At 45.5% G+C, this 14763-nt stretch overlaps 1 protein-coding gene across 1 annotated transcript; it reads left to right on the forward strand.

The window, feature by feature from the left end:
• Positions 1 to 2153: 2153 nt before the first annotated feature.
• On the forward strand, positions 2154 to 5779 carry mstnb (myostatin b). Its single transcript, XM_068572447.1, has 3 exons — positions 2154 to 2532; positions 2876 to 3246; positions 4014 to 5779. Exons 1-3 carry the CDS (start codon positions 2154 to 2156, stop codon positions 4392 to 4394), a joined length of 1131 nt encoding a protein of 376 aa, XP_068428548.1. The 3' UTR covers positions 4395 to 5779.
• The last annotated feature ends 8984 nt before the right edge of the window (positions 5780 to 14763 follow it).

The raw sequence follows: 14763 nt of genomic DNA on the forward strand, positions 1-14763 counted from the left end.
GCGCCAACTGCCGAGCCGCGGCGGCGCGCAGGAGGAGCGCGACCGCGCCGCAGAGGCTGGTGCGACAGCGCCCTCTGGCGGCGACACGGAGACACTGCACCGGATTAAAATGTGCGCCGAAAATGAGCGCGCTGATCTTCAGTCTTTACTTCAGTCTTTAAAGTGTCATGGGCTATATTAGCTTATATTAGTGCAGTATTAGTCATCACTGCAAGCGTTTTAAATGTTTAAAAAGGTATTATTTGAATTATCTTAATTCATCACCTTGTGTCACAGTGCAATGTACATTACGTTTAAGTATTTTTATACACATTATTCCATCTGTATATTCAATATTCTTCTTACTTTTTAATTTTTTTTAATTTTTTTATAACTGTTCTACTTTTTATTTACATTGCTTGATTTTTGTAATCTTTATTTACTTGTGAGAAATGCTGTTGCAAATAAATTGAATCAAACGTATTAAATGAAATTGACCAAATCCAATTGAATTATGGAAACAACCCGTCTCTAGTGAATAAATTTAATCTATGTTAGAAACTAACAGAGTAAATACGGCAAGTAAAATTGGCCCAACAGAATTACTAAATTATTAAAGAAAGCCATTTAACCATGTGGAAATACTTACGTTTGAATTACGTTAATTAAACAACTTAACTTAATTGGAAGAGGCAGAACTACTTTGATTACTTTATATAGTTGACAGATTATTTTATGCATTATTTTGAAAGCTTGATTATTGTAGAATTCCAATTTCTAAAGTGAGCTAATAACTACTTTGGGGAACATCTTTGTATAAAAGCTAACTTATGAAACAGTCTTTTATCTTGTGAGATATCTGTGTTGCCTCTTTCATTCAACACATTCCTTAAGAACTATGCTAATGTCCACTTAATAAGGACTTCATGAATTCAGATTTGACGAGAGTAATAATTAGAGGCGTATGAGTTCCTGAATGTGGTTTCAGGTGGCAAACGTGATAAATGCTACAATGCTACATGCTACAATGCTACATGCTGCATGTCAGAGCTCTGTGAAATGACACAACGTGTTAGGTTCAGGGACAGGTGTTGATAATATTTGACAAGTTGACTGTAAAGTTGTTTTTTCCTGTATGCATTTGATTGTTCAACCTCTCCTCTTCCTCATTTCACATTTCAAACCATCATCTTGTTCCAGGTCGCCACGTGACTGCTGCTGCTGCCCAGTCTGATCTGAATGACGTGCAGCTGCCACACGATGGCGCCATCCTCTCACACGCTACAGCCAGGGTTCACCAACAGGGACTTGAACGAGTCAGGTGGCTTTATCTTTGCAGATTTATTTATTTTTCTCCGTTTATTGTATGTATATATCCCTGTATGAGGAACGCTGTCACTTATTTTGATCTTTTTTTCTACAATCAGCTTCTCTCACCTCGAGAATGACCTGGCTGCAATTGTAACTCTTATTTTTAATCAAGGATGCAAATTTGGTACAAATTTGACAATAACCGCAGATTTAAAATGCATTTTATAAAGAAAAAAAAGCGTATTTCTCTCATAATCTGCTGCAGATATGCTATTCTGTTGTGATATGTTCATTTGCTAGGCTCATAACATCAAGTCACACAGTGTTATCCCACCAGGCATAATGTAGTTGCACTCAAGCTTACAAACATGTACCATTAAAAATAATAACATATCCACATAATGCATCACTCTGGACATTTGACAGGGACACGCAGCACACACGCGAGATCACGTGGAATGAAGAAGAAGTGCAAACAACTGAATGCCAAAGATCCTGCATAAGGTGCTGCGGTGACAGATCACGTGCACATCCAGAGCTCTTTGCGTAATCACTGTAAGCAAAGTGAGTGTATTCATCCGTGGACACGTTAAGCACATGCCCACAGTCTCCATCCCTTTATGGTTTGACAACGAAAAAAAAAGTTGTCATGTCAGTCGGTGAAAACTCATTGTTGCCTGTCCAGCCAATCATAGTTTTTGACGACACAAAAGAGGCTAAAGTTGGAGTATAAAAAGGTGTGCGCTAATAAAGTATGATGCCTATCAGAGTGCAACATTAATCCAAACCCAGTGCAGTCGCGCAGCAGGTCCAGCACACACCGAGGGATCTTTTTTTAAACCGACCTGCACACCTTAGAGACAATGCATCTGTCTCAGACTGTGCTGTATCTGAGCGTGCTGATTGCTTTGGGTCCAGTCGTTTTGAGTGACCAAGAGACGCACCAGCAGCCCTCCGCCTCCAGCCCAGAAGACACGGAGCAGTGCGCCACCTGCGAGGTCCGGCAGCAGATTAAAACCATGCGGCTGAACGCCATCAAATCTCAGATTTTGAGCAAACTGAGAATGAAAGAAGCTCCGAACATCAGCCGAGACATCGTGAAGCAGCTCCTGCCCAAAGCGCCGCCGCTGCAGCAGCTTCTCGACCAGTACGACGTGCTGGGAGACGACAACAAGGATGTGGTTATGGAGGAGGACGACGAGCACGCCACCACGGAGACGATCATGATGATGGCCACTGCGCGTAAGTCTTTATTTCACTTTGTTTTTCTGTGTGAGAAGGAGAGAGAGAGGCCGGCAGGCGTCTCCAGGAGAGGGGTTTTACGCACGGGACGGAGCGCGCGGGAGATCTTTATTTGGGAAACACGAAGCTTTACCAGGTTTTGATATTGGATGTGTGGATATTGCAGCATTAACTGTATATGGGTCGGTGCAGTTTGGAAGACTAAACTGTGTTAGCCAGTAGCCACACTCTCAGAGTCAGTTTGTTTCTTTCCACCAGTTTATTTCTTTCTGTACATTTGACCCGCACATGGCCATTAACCCCTTTCTCTCTCTCTCTCTCTTCCTCTCCTGTCTCTCTCCAGCCGAGTCCATCGTCCAAGCGGACGGGGAGCCAAAGTGCTGCCTTTTCTCTTTTACTCAAAAGTTTCAAGCCAACCGCATCCTCCGAGCTCAGCTCTGGGTGAACCTGCGCCCTTCGGACGAGGCGACCACCGTGTTCCTGCAGATCTCCCGCCTGATGCCGGTCACGGACGGGAGCAGGCACATACGCATCCGCTCCCTGAAGATCGACGTGAATGCCGGGGTCAGCTCCTGGCAGAGTATAGACGTCAAGCAAGTGTTGAGTGTGTGGCTGCGGCAGCCGGAGACCAACTGGGGCATCGAGATTAACGCCTTCGATTCGAGGGGGAACGACTTGGCCGTGACCTCCACAGAGCCCGGAGAGGAAGGACTGGTGAGATGAATTATGACTTTACGCTACCTTTAAGTGATCACGAGCAGTTTTGTCTCATCAGTAAAGAAGTGGATAGTGTTGGTGTCAAACTGTTTACGGCTCATTGTCTCCGGGACTCTAATCAATAGGATTATGAATGTCACAATAGTTGGACAATCCTGCATGAAACCAACACGAGCAGAGCATTTTGGTTCCTCTGTTGCGCCGTCTTGATGTTTTACTTTGGGCTGTGCATGTAGAGGCTCTGCAGAGTAAGCAGGTGGTTAAACATTCATGCATCGCACTGCTGGAGGAGGAAATCGAGACGTAAGACCCTCTGAAAGCTGTTAATCAACACAGACTCCATGCAGGCGCACACCTGCACTTGGACAAACGCCCAGTCCACAATAACCTCAAATCCTATCGCTTGATTACATAAAAGTCACCTGCCCCACATTCCTTAAAGTATTCTGTGTGACTGTGCAAATCAGAGTAATTGACTGCACACACACACGCACACACACAGATATCAATGACAAACACTTATCGTACGGCTGGAGTACTGGCGCGGCCTCTGAGGCAATTAGAATACCTAGACGGCTGTGGTTAACCAACCGTCGGATGATTTAATTGCTTTCAAACTCAAAAGTTTCATAATATTATCGTGCCATGCTCGAGCACCGGCTGCCAGAGGGGTCGAGGGCGCCCGATTATAAAAAAGATGCAGGAAGGATGCTGTCATCCGCCTCCTTTTGCAGAAAGTGCTCACGCTTCCTTTGTCGTTGCAGCAACCGTTCATGGAGGTGAAGATCTCGGAGGGTCCCCGGCGCGCCCGCAGAGACTCGGGCCTGGACTGTGACGAGAACTCTCTGGAGTCCCGGTGCTGCCGCTACCCGCTCACGGTGGACTTTGAAGACTTTGGTTGGGACTGGATTATTGCTCCGAAGCGCTACAAGGCCAACTATTGCTCCGGGGAGTGTGAGTACATGCACCTGCAGAAGTATCCGCACACCCACCTGGTGAACAAGGCCAACCCCAGAGGGAGCGCCGGGCCCTGCTGCACCCCCACCAAGATGTCGCCCATCAACATGCTCTACTTTAACCGAAAGGAGCAGATCATCTACGGCAAGATCCCGTCCATGGTGGTGGACCGCTGTGGATGCTCTTGAGTTTGGACGGAGACCCCCGGAGAGAAGAGGGAGGACGGGAGGACGGAGGAGGCTGCCGGCTTCGTCCGTCCTCCAGCTTCAAACTTTTTAACACAACCAGTCCACCAGTTCCAACGCTTTCCTGCAGCACACGGTGCAGTAGAACCAGAGTAAAGGCCACAAAACATCCCCCCCCCCCTCTGCAGGACAGCGCTTTCACACCCGAGTTCATAGCTCTTACTCTTCTTTCCTCCTGTGAAATCTTAGCCATAGAGACTTGAAGTCAGATGGATGCAGAAACACGTGACACACACTCACACACGAGCCGGACCTTGGAGGGAATGTAGACAGAAGTGATCAGAAGTTTCTCCTGTATCTGTGTTCTGTGCAGTCCATTTATCACACACACGCCGACAGATTATACTCGTACGCCATCTCCTCCACTCCACTTGTAGCCAACATACAAGCTAATACACTTCTTGCTATGTGATATGTGTTTGTGATAATCATTTTTTCAAGTTATGTTTTCAGAGTGAAACCAGGAATCCTCATGGACTTTTTGAAAGGGCTTGGAGAGAAACTGGAGACTCATATGAGGGACATTTCACACCGGTAGAACATGTTGTGGTGCACAAAGCGGCTAAGAGTTAAAAAAAAGATGAAAACTAGCCCACAGTCACTCCCATATTATTTGAATTGCATCCCTTTTTTGGGGGGGAAGATGAAACGCAAGGCGTTATCTTTCTTGTATTGCATCAAACTTGAAGTTCTCATTTTGAGAATGAAATCCGAATCAGAGGCGGCACCGTGGCGGTCGCTCGGTCCTGAGATCCTACCGGCACCACAATGTTCCACCGGGGTGAAACACGGCTTCGGGTCTCGACACGTGTTCATGTACTCGACACACACACACACACATGCAGCAACACACGCGACCGGGAGCACCGACGCTCCGACGTAATCTTCACCATCCAACCAGACAGCCTGACCCTGCCCGATACACTTGAATTATTCTGATTGTAAATTCACACGACTGGACAGAAGGACTTGAACTGAAGGCACAGTGAATGCAGCCTATAAAGGAAAATAAATAAATGTGTTTAAGACAGAGAAAATGGATCGTCGAGATGTATGAATGTTGAGATCATGCTTAAGCTCTGTCTACAAACAACACAGTTTGCACTATGGCACCAAGAGAAAGAATTGGTTGCTACAAAAGATGTAAAAACTGATTTTGATATGTTTGCTAATTTGTATTGTATACATATGCCATTGTTTCCATTAGGAGTTGCCTTTCTAAACCACCTGTTGGTTAATGTATAAAACCACAATCTAGCAAGATAAATGTAATGCAGCAACTCTATATACTTGTTTTAACAAATAAAGTTTCTAGCTTGTTTGTTGAGTTTGGTTTCTTTGAGTATTTTGTATTTTGACCTCACGTCCTACAAACTGCACTTCACGAGAAGCTTTTTTCACGAATCTTTGAGGCTAAACCGTCTCATTTCAGCTTCATTCAGTCATCTAACTTCTACTGGAATACGTGAAGGACCCAATGTCTTCTTGAATTAAACCTCTAAATCAAAACACAACATGAAATGACCACTTGCTCGCGACCATAAGACGGCATCGGGGGCTTCAGAGGTGCCTCGGTGTCATTCTGCTGACTCACAATGATCCAAACGGGATGTTTGGGTCTCGCGACCCGAACCCCGCAGCACCGCTTCACACACTCCAGCAGCTGTAAACCAATTACGCGGGCGACGTCCGGGTGGGTGCGTTGGCGCGTGTGCGTGGAGAGAAAAGTCATGACAACGCGCACACGCTGTCTACCTGACTACACAATCCCATCACCGTAAGCCTGTTTTATTCCGAGCGTAATTCAGCCCAATTTCCCCTGACTGTTTCTTTCCTCCTCCACTGAAGGGATGTTGGAGGTGTTGCTGTCTAATGAGAGGATGTGAACTCTGGTGCGCTCTGACAGCGTGACCCATCCGACTGACGGCCTCCTCGAGGCCTGACTTCCGCCCAGTCGAGGGCGAGTCGAGCACTTCCCCCTCCTCCCCCCCGCCGAGAGCCACTTCCTTTCCCGCTGAGCGCTGGAAAGCTGCCACGATGATCAGCAGAGAGCCGACTCCGGGTGGAGTGGATCCACTGAACTTCTTCTGCGTCTGGGGAAGGTTTCTAGATTCTACTCTTCTGTCCGCACAGATCTGTCAACAAGAGAAAACAGTTAACGAGAGATGAGGAAAGGTGAAATCCTGCATTCAATATGAGCTTCATTAACTACGGGCCCGTTCAGCACAGAGGACGGAGCCGATATATAATCTATAATCTCCATTATTGTAAGTGTTCTCACAGCTCTGATATATCCATCTGCAGTTTGACACGGACATGCACGTCTTTATGAATCTAATTACTAATCTACTAATGATGCATGTCTTGAGATTTAGCAAAAGAGTATAGACACTGCTCCCAGGTCCCATGTAGAAAAGTCTGTTTAACTTGTTTTCATATCTTTCCGCTGCAAACTTGACATTTTACACAACTTAATGTCTTCAAATGTAAATGTACAGCTGGGTATAAATCCCCAGTCTGAGGCATTTCTGCCTCATCCGACAGTAAACATGACCCGGTGGCTGTAAATGAGAAGAAACAGAATGAGATGAGATGAATGCGGTGAGCTTTTCTTTCAGCCTCCTACTTTTAAAACAGCTTGAGCTGCTCTGCGTCTGCAGCGTTCATCTTGCTCAGGTGCATCTTCATCCGCTCCTGTTCCTGCAGTCGTTTGCTGCTGTCTGCTTGTTTCAAGCTACACTTGCGAACACGGAGCTGGGAAACTGTTTTCACCGAGCATCGCTGCGTCTGTCCAGAGCCGGGCCCTGGAGAGGCCCGGACCCGCCAGCGACATTCCACCTCTGACAGGTGAGGAAGTGAGAGTGAGAGAACGAGGAAGGAGGATGTCGGAGCGGCGAAGGAGTAGTCCAAGGCAGCTGGAGACTCCGTTATTGGATTCCTGCGGTCAATAAACGGTGCGTGATGGAGCTGCTTGATAATCTTTGATAACAACGTGAAAACCGGCTCTGCTTATTGAATACTAAGAAACTAGATAACATGTTTTCACCCTTTGAACACAAAGTTCATTTTGAGTTACAAAAGAAAAGACATTTTCCCATTTGCCAAAGTTTTATTTTTGCATCTTCTTGGGATTTAAACTCCTTACTGTCCACGTGTTTCTGCCGTCGGTCATAATTTTAATTAATCCTGAGTGAGATATGGACGTCTGTACCAAACTTCATAGCGATCCACCCAACAGTCATGTGACCCTGAACTTAAAGTGTCTCATGGAGGCTCTGGATGAGAGGTCACCAAAGTCACCGTGTCTTCATCCTCCGAGGAACAGGAACGCCTGTGGAAATATTCCCGGCGGTCCATCTCATCTCGTCGGGTTTGGACCGCACGGACCGGCCGCGCTCTCTCACGCATGTTAATCTGCACATTTCTGTGAGTAAGCAGAACGCAAGACACACGGGTGCCCGGGTTTATTTTAGGAAGGTCTAATAGGTCTCTGGAGAAGGTCATCGTGCGCAGGTCAACACAGACAGATGGTAGCAGCTACTCAAGAGAGCGTTCACTACTGGAGGCCTTTCCAGGAATGTGCGATGTATGGATGGAGGGTAGTTGAACTCGACACTAGAGGCCGCGGTCGAAGAACAAGGACCAGAATAGAAAACTTGTCTTCGCTGGGTGACGAGATGAGAAAGCTGAAGGTCAAAGTTGCTGCAGTGGACGTGTTTCACAGGAGTTATCAGCTGAGCTGTTGAGTCTGTTGGGACGCGGGTATCATTACAGTCCAGTCCATTATTTCAGTTCAGGATCATTGGAACGTTGCATTTTAGGTCCCAGCATGCCCCATCCAGACAATCTTTTAGCATCATTTCTTAACCGAACGACACAGTTTTTTGACTGAAGCTCCTTCCCAGCAGGTCAAGACTTTGTTTTATTGTGATTTTTGTTGCCGATTTTGATTCTTTAGGTCCTAATCTTTCTAAAAAGGTGTTTTATTGACGCTCCAGGAGGCTTTTTTGGGGAATCTGGCTCATATCACACTGGATGTTCATAGTTACCATCAAAATATCTTTTAAAAGTGATTTATTTGCAGATATACATTTTTTTCCCACGACTTTGCTGAACAAATACATACAATAAACACAAGTATTGGAATTAATTTGGGGTTCATATGACAACTCAAACACAGAGAAAAGGAGACTAGAGACAAAAATGGTTCCACAGTTTTCAACGAGGTAATGTTTGCTCCTGTTCAATTCAAAGTATATATATATATATATATATATATATATATATATATATATATATATATATATATATATATATATATATACAATGATTATATCCTCTGTGTTAATTTATGAGGAGGAATCATATTTTCAAGGCGTACTGCTTTAAGAAAGGTTTGAATCTTGTCAGCATTGGGATTACTGTGCATCAGGTAAGACTACACTTGCAATGTGTTACCATAGGAAAAACATTTGAATAAACATTGCACCTAACGACCGGCTTTTCCTCGCCGTGTCTCCAATATTCCATAGAAGCCATCGTAGATATTTCAATTGGCCGTAAAGAGCAGCGTCTCCGTAGGCCTCCGGATTTCCCCCACATCTGGACAAGAGAGGGGATACCCTGCCCCGGCTGCTGCGGGGCCACGGGCGGCCAGTTGGGAGAGAAAAGGGGCTTGCCAGGTGCGTCCCAAAACATCTGGAGCCTTCAACAGATGTGCAACTCATCTGTAGAAGTGTTTCTGCTGACGGATCGCTCTACGACGCAGAGATTTTCCTCGACAACAACGCGGTCCAAGACCGATGACAAATCAAGAGAGGGAAGCGAACGCTGCCTGCAAGGTTAGATGACATCATGAATCCTAAATAAATAATGCTCACAGCAATAATGCACAGGAAGTATTGTATCTCCCCAAAAGACTATTTGGTAGGAACCTCAACATGAACAAAAAGCTGAGCTCCTCAAATGGAGACGATTGACATCCTCAAAAAACGTGAATGACCAGTTTAAATGTCTCACTTCAAGAGATGTGAATGAAGTGAGTTTCATGGTTACACACACACACACACACACACACACACACACACACACACACACACACACACACACACACACACACACACGCAGTCTTTGCATTCAGTCTAAAACTAAACAGTCTTGGAAGTAGATGACAGGTGGGACTGATGTCATCATGCGTGATGATGTTCGTCCATTTTTAAAATCTAGACATCACTGTATGAAATGACCTGTTGTGACCTCTGGGATGATCACAGCTTCGTGAAACCTGGAGGACCATAAGCCAGAGACCTGTGCATTCATCTCATCTCATCCTTCTCTTCAGGTTCCCAGCTGTTAGATGTTGTACACAACCTCTATTTGTTACATGCCGACCTGCGATTCCCCCTTAAAGACTCCCTAAAAACATTGTGTGGGTCTCTAAACGTTAACATTTTACCGTAATAACAATTTGATGTTTCTTTCTCTCCTTTCAATCATGAATCAAGTAAATGTTTTCGACATGTTTCTAGAGCAAGGTGTTGCCATGATACTTTTCAAGATAAGAAGATAATGATAATTTTCCCGACAACCACCACATCCTTACATTATAGACTCCTGATCTTTGATCCATAATTATAGTTTAAGAAACATTTAAACCAACACCAGACCCCCCCCATGTGTCACAAGGGGAGCTTTGTTAAATATGCAGTTTGATGTGACAACGTAGAGAACATTTTCATGAATGCGTCGCCACTAATAATGTCAGATACTGTACAGATATCAGTAACTGGAGTTGCACAGAGTACAGAGAGTCCAGTCCGACTTGAACAACGTGCCACAGCTTTCTGTTATGAGAGCACGATGTACAAGATGCACATTGTAATCACTTAGCCAACCAGCAGAGGATGATCACCTCAAGCCAGATTGACAGGTTGTTTGTGAAGATCCCTCTTGGGTCTACGGAAAGCAATGAAAAGCAATAAAATCAACCAGTCTGGGACACGATAAGGGCCAGATGGCCAGCTGCTGAACGCTAGCTGTCGTCACTTCTCCAGTGATTTATCCTTTCCGTCTGCACTCCGCTTGCTTTTTCACTTAGGGATGAGGAATCACTCCTCCTAGCTCGAGACTGACAGCCACCTCTGGGAAGCCATCGTGTGATTAATGGCTTTCTAAAGCGACTGGACGTTTTGGAGACGGCGCAAATTTCGCGTTCGCTCCAGATATGTTTACAAAATTCCTCAAACGTCAGTGTTTGTTTGCGAGGAGGGGTTTCGGTGACGAGCCAACGACGTGGCCCAAAGCCATCCGAGGTCCAAGGCAGCGAAGCCGGGAGTCTCTGGGGGACGGAGGGTTGACAGTGATGAAGAATAGATGTTCCTCCGAGGAGACCAAGGGAGGGCAGATTATGGAAACCTCCTGTCTCTCGGTAGTACGCCTATGCTCTTAACACAGACGGATGTAGAGGAGAATCAGGTATGTGTCAAGGGGCCGGGATAAATTTTGACATTTCAGTCATAACATTTATGGTACGTTTCTAAAGATTACTGCGCACAATTAATTATAAAAGAAGCTCAGTTGAGTGACATTCATGCGTCAAGCAGGACTTTCAAGAAGTACGTCTTGGTGGATATGTCCACTGAACACAGGCTTAAAATGTATTGATATGAAGGGAAATACAACTTTCAGTAAGGTTTCAGCACGTTAACGGCATGTTTATCTGAAAAATAAACAGTCTTTATTGCAAAGTTTGATTCTCTCGAAGCCTGAAAACGTCTCGTGACCTTCAGGCTTGCAGCTGAAGCAGATATTCCTTGAAAGCAGATATTCTAGAAAGCAGATATTCATCGAGCAGTCTGACCTATTTGCCCCGTGGATTTCTGTCAATGCATCGTTCTCCTTCCTCTCACTACCTGAAATGCATCCCTCCACGTAGCGTGTCTTGGAATACAACTTCAAAAACGTGTTGTGGGAATCGTTGACAAGTGATTAAAAAGGAAAAAAGGAATAGACATCACGGCCCCACTGTGGATGCCCTTGACCCATGAAATTGAATGTGGTGTGGCTGTAAATTCTCCAACCGTTGAGAACCCGTGGCTTTTTAACACCCATCACATTAGTGTGTGCCTGAAGCCCATAAAAACAACTAAGTGGCTCTTTTGTGGTTGGCAGAAAAGTGCACAGTCACAGCACGACACCACCACCAATTACCAGCTGAAAAACACAAACGTAGATGCAGCAAAGCTTTTATGGACGGTCCCATATGGACCGCGGCGTGGTTAACGGTTCAAGATGCTTGATGAAGTCCTTCTGGGAAGGTTGGGTGTTGACGGCGTGTGTTGGGGTTTGGTGACAGATTAAAACCCTTTTTGTCTGCATCTAATTCAGAGATTCTTTAATGGCTTTCTTTTGTTTCAGAAACTCAAAAGTGTTAGCGTGATGGGGTCACTTGCAGTGAGAAACCAGAGAACAGTCCCTCATCTATTTGCATGTAGTTTTATTTTGAAACACTACAGGTTTCACGTCGTAAATTAAAAGTTCTCTATTTAACATTTAGAGCATTATTTTTGCAGAAAACAACTATTTGCCATTTAAAGTTGAGTGTCATGTTTAGTTTGCATACTCTTTGTGTCCCACTGGCTGCTCCGCTCAGGTTACAGAGTTTAAGTTGGATTTTAAACACAAATCTGTGTATAATTCATCATTAAAGATTTGCAGTGAAATCTTCAGATGACATTGTCTTATTATGTGATATGTGATTATTATGTGAGCCTCCTAACAGTACATGCTGCAGCCTCCTAACAGTACATGCTGCAGCCTCCTAACAGTACATGCTGCAGCCTCCTCACAGTACACACTTTAGCCCCCTAACAGTACATGCTGCAGCCCCCTAACAGTACACACTGCAGCCCCCTAACAGTACACACTTTAGCCTCCTAACAGTACACACTGCAGCCCCCTAACAGTACACACTTTAGCCCCCTAACAGTACACACTGCAGCCTCCTAACGGTACACACTTTAGCCTCCTAACAGTACATGCTGCAGCCTCCTAACAGTACACACTTTAGCCCCCTAACAGTACACACTGCAGCCTCCTAACAGTACACACTTTAGCCTCCTAACAGTACATGCTGCAGCCTCCTAACAGTACATGCTGCAGCCTCCTAACAGTATGCACTTTAGCCCCCTAACAGTACACACTTTAGCCCCCTAACAGTACACACTTTAGCCCCCTAACAGTACACACTTTAGCCCCCTAACAGTACACACTGCAGCCCCCTAACAGTACACGCTGCAGCCTCCTTGCAGCCTCCTAACAGTACATGCTGCAGCCTCCTAACAGTACACACTGCAGCCTCCTAACAGTACACACTGCAGCATCCTCACAGTTCACGCTGCAGCCCCCTAACAGTACACACTTTAGCCCCCTAACAGTACACACTTTAGCCTCCTAACAGTACACACTTTAGCCTCCTAACAGTACACACTTTAGCCTCCTAACAGTACATGCTGCAGCCTCCTAACAGTACACACTTTAGCCTCCTAACAGTACACACTGCAGCCTCCTAACAGTACACACTGCAGCCTCCTAACAGTACACACTGCAGCCCCCTCACAGTACACGCTGCAGTCCACTAACAGTACACGCTGCAGCCTCCTAACAGTACACACTGCAGCCTCCTAACAGTATACACTGCAGCCTCCTAACAGTACACACTGCAGCCTCCTAACAGTACACACTGCAGCCTCCTAACAGTATACACTGCAGCCTCCTAACAGTACACACTGCAGCCTCCTAACAGTACACACTTTAGCCTCCTAACAGTTCACGCTGCAGCCTCCTAACAGTACACACTGCAGCCTCCTAACAGTACACACTGCAGCCTCCTAACAGTACACACTTTAGCCCCCTAACAGTACACACTGCAGCCTCCTAACAGTACACACTGCAGCCTCCTAACAGTTCACGCTGCAGCCTCCTAACAGTACACACTGCAGCCTCCTAACAGTACACACTTTAGCCTCCTAACAGTTCACGCTTCAGCCCCTATAAGCGCCCCTTCTTCCCGCGTCCCTGCGCGCGCATGTTGGCAACCGAAGTGGCGTTTTCCACCAGCCATCCAGAGAAGTTAGCAAGCTTTTAAATTGAATTCCGAGAGGATCGCCACCGTTTCAGAGCACCAGGTGTTTCCGTTTAAGAACTGACCGTGTTAACTGGTGACCCTCAGCCGAACGGGTCCACGATGGCGCGTAGTGACTTAAATGATTGGCATAGATAATAAACACTGATTGGTGTGTATTCTGAATTGGTTGAAGGCCTTCATGAGGACACCTTCCTGTCCAGTTTTCTTTTCAACAGCTGCCCGTACCACGAGCAACCACTGACGCATTTGGCAGAGTCGCTGTTTAAATATCACTCGTTAAACCGACAGCTTCCATGGCTGCGGGTTGTCAATCACACCACTGGACTGAACCAGAGCGCTCGCATTTGTAGCGCCATTTTAAAGTCTGTGTCGTGTTTGACGTTCCATACATGAGCACTGCTAACGTACTTGTAGCTTCGAGTTACTTGTATGCTTGTAATTTCTCGCTGGTGTAAGATTACAAGCTAGGTTTCTCCACCAAATACGTGTACATATCTGGCCACTAAGTATTATCCCACTTGTTAATGTCTTCCACCCACTCGCTGATAGCGAACAGGTTTGGAAAGTCAGAGTGTCAAAAGTGTTTAGGTTGTGTTGACCACCTTTGATTGTTAATGCCCTCGCATAGCGTCACGCTATGCTAGCGTACGTTATCATTGTTTTGAATCTGTGAAAGGGTCTATAGGCAATGTTACACACATGAATGAATTTCAATAACTCTGGTGATCATTACTTTAAAACTTTATTGCCTTCAGGTTCAAAATGTCGGTTTATAAACAGCTGCAACACCAAACGTCCTCATGCTAATATGCTAATGGTAAAAAAAAAAAGTAACATTAGCATTGCTATTGTGAGCATGTTAGCATTAGCCGATCACAAAGCTGTTGCTCGGCTCATCTGCTCGGGTTTAAAAATCCCCCAAACAAATATACAACGTATTTTCCGTTGAAGATCAGCGTGATTCATTTTAAAGGCTTCAGACAGACGCAGCGCTTCAAGCAGAGATCCACTGGTTAAAGACGAGAGCGGTGCGTCATCGGGGAAATACGTGATCCATCATTTGTCCTGGCCGCTTTCTGACCCCGGCACACCTGTTTAACTGCTGTGTGAATGGAGTTTACTTGTTGACGTTTCCAAATGTTACAAAAAAAACCCGTTTGGCTCCAT

This window comes from Clinocottus analis, unplaced genomic scaffold (assembly GCF_023055335.1).
Source record: "Clinocottus analis isolate CAN_PGR_092001 unplaced genomic scaffold, fCliAna1.0.p SCAF_12, whole genome shotgun sequence".
NCBI lineage: Eukaryota > Metazoa > Chordata > Actinopteri > Perciformes > Cottidae > Clinocottus > Clinocottus analis.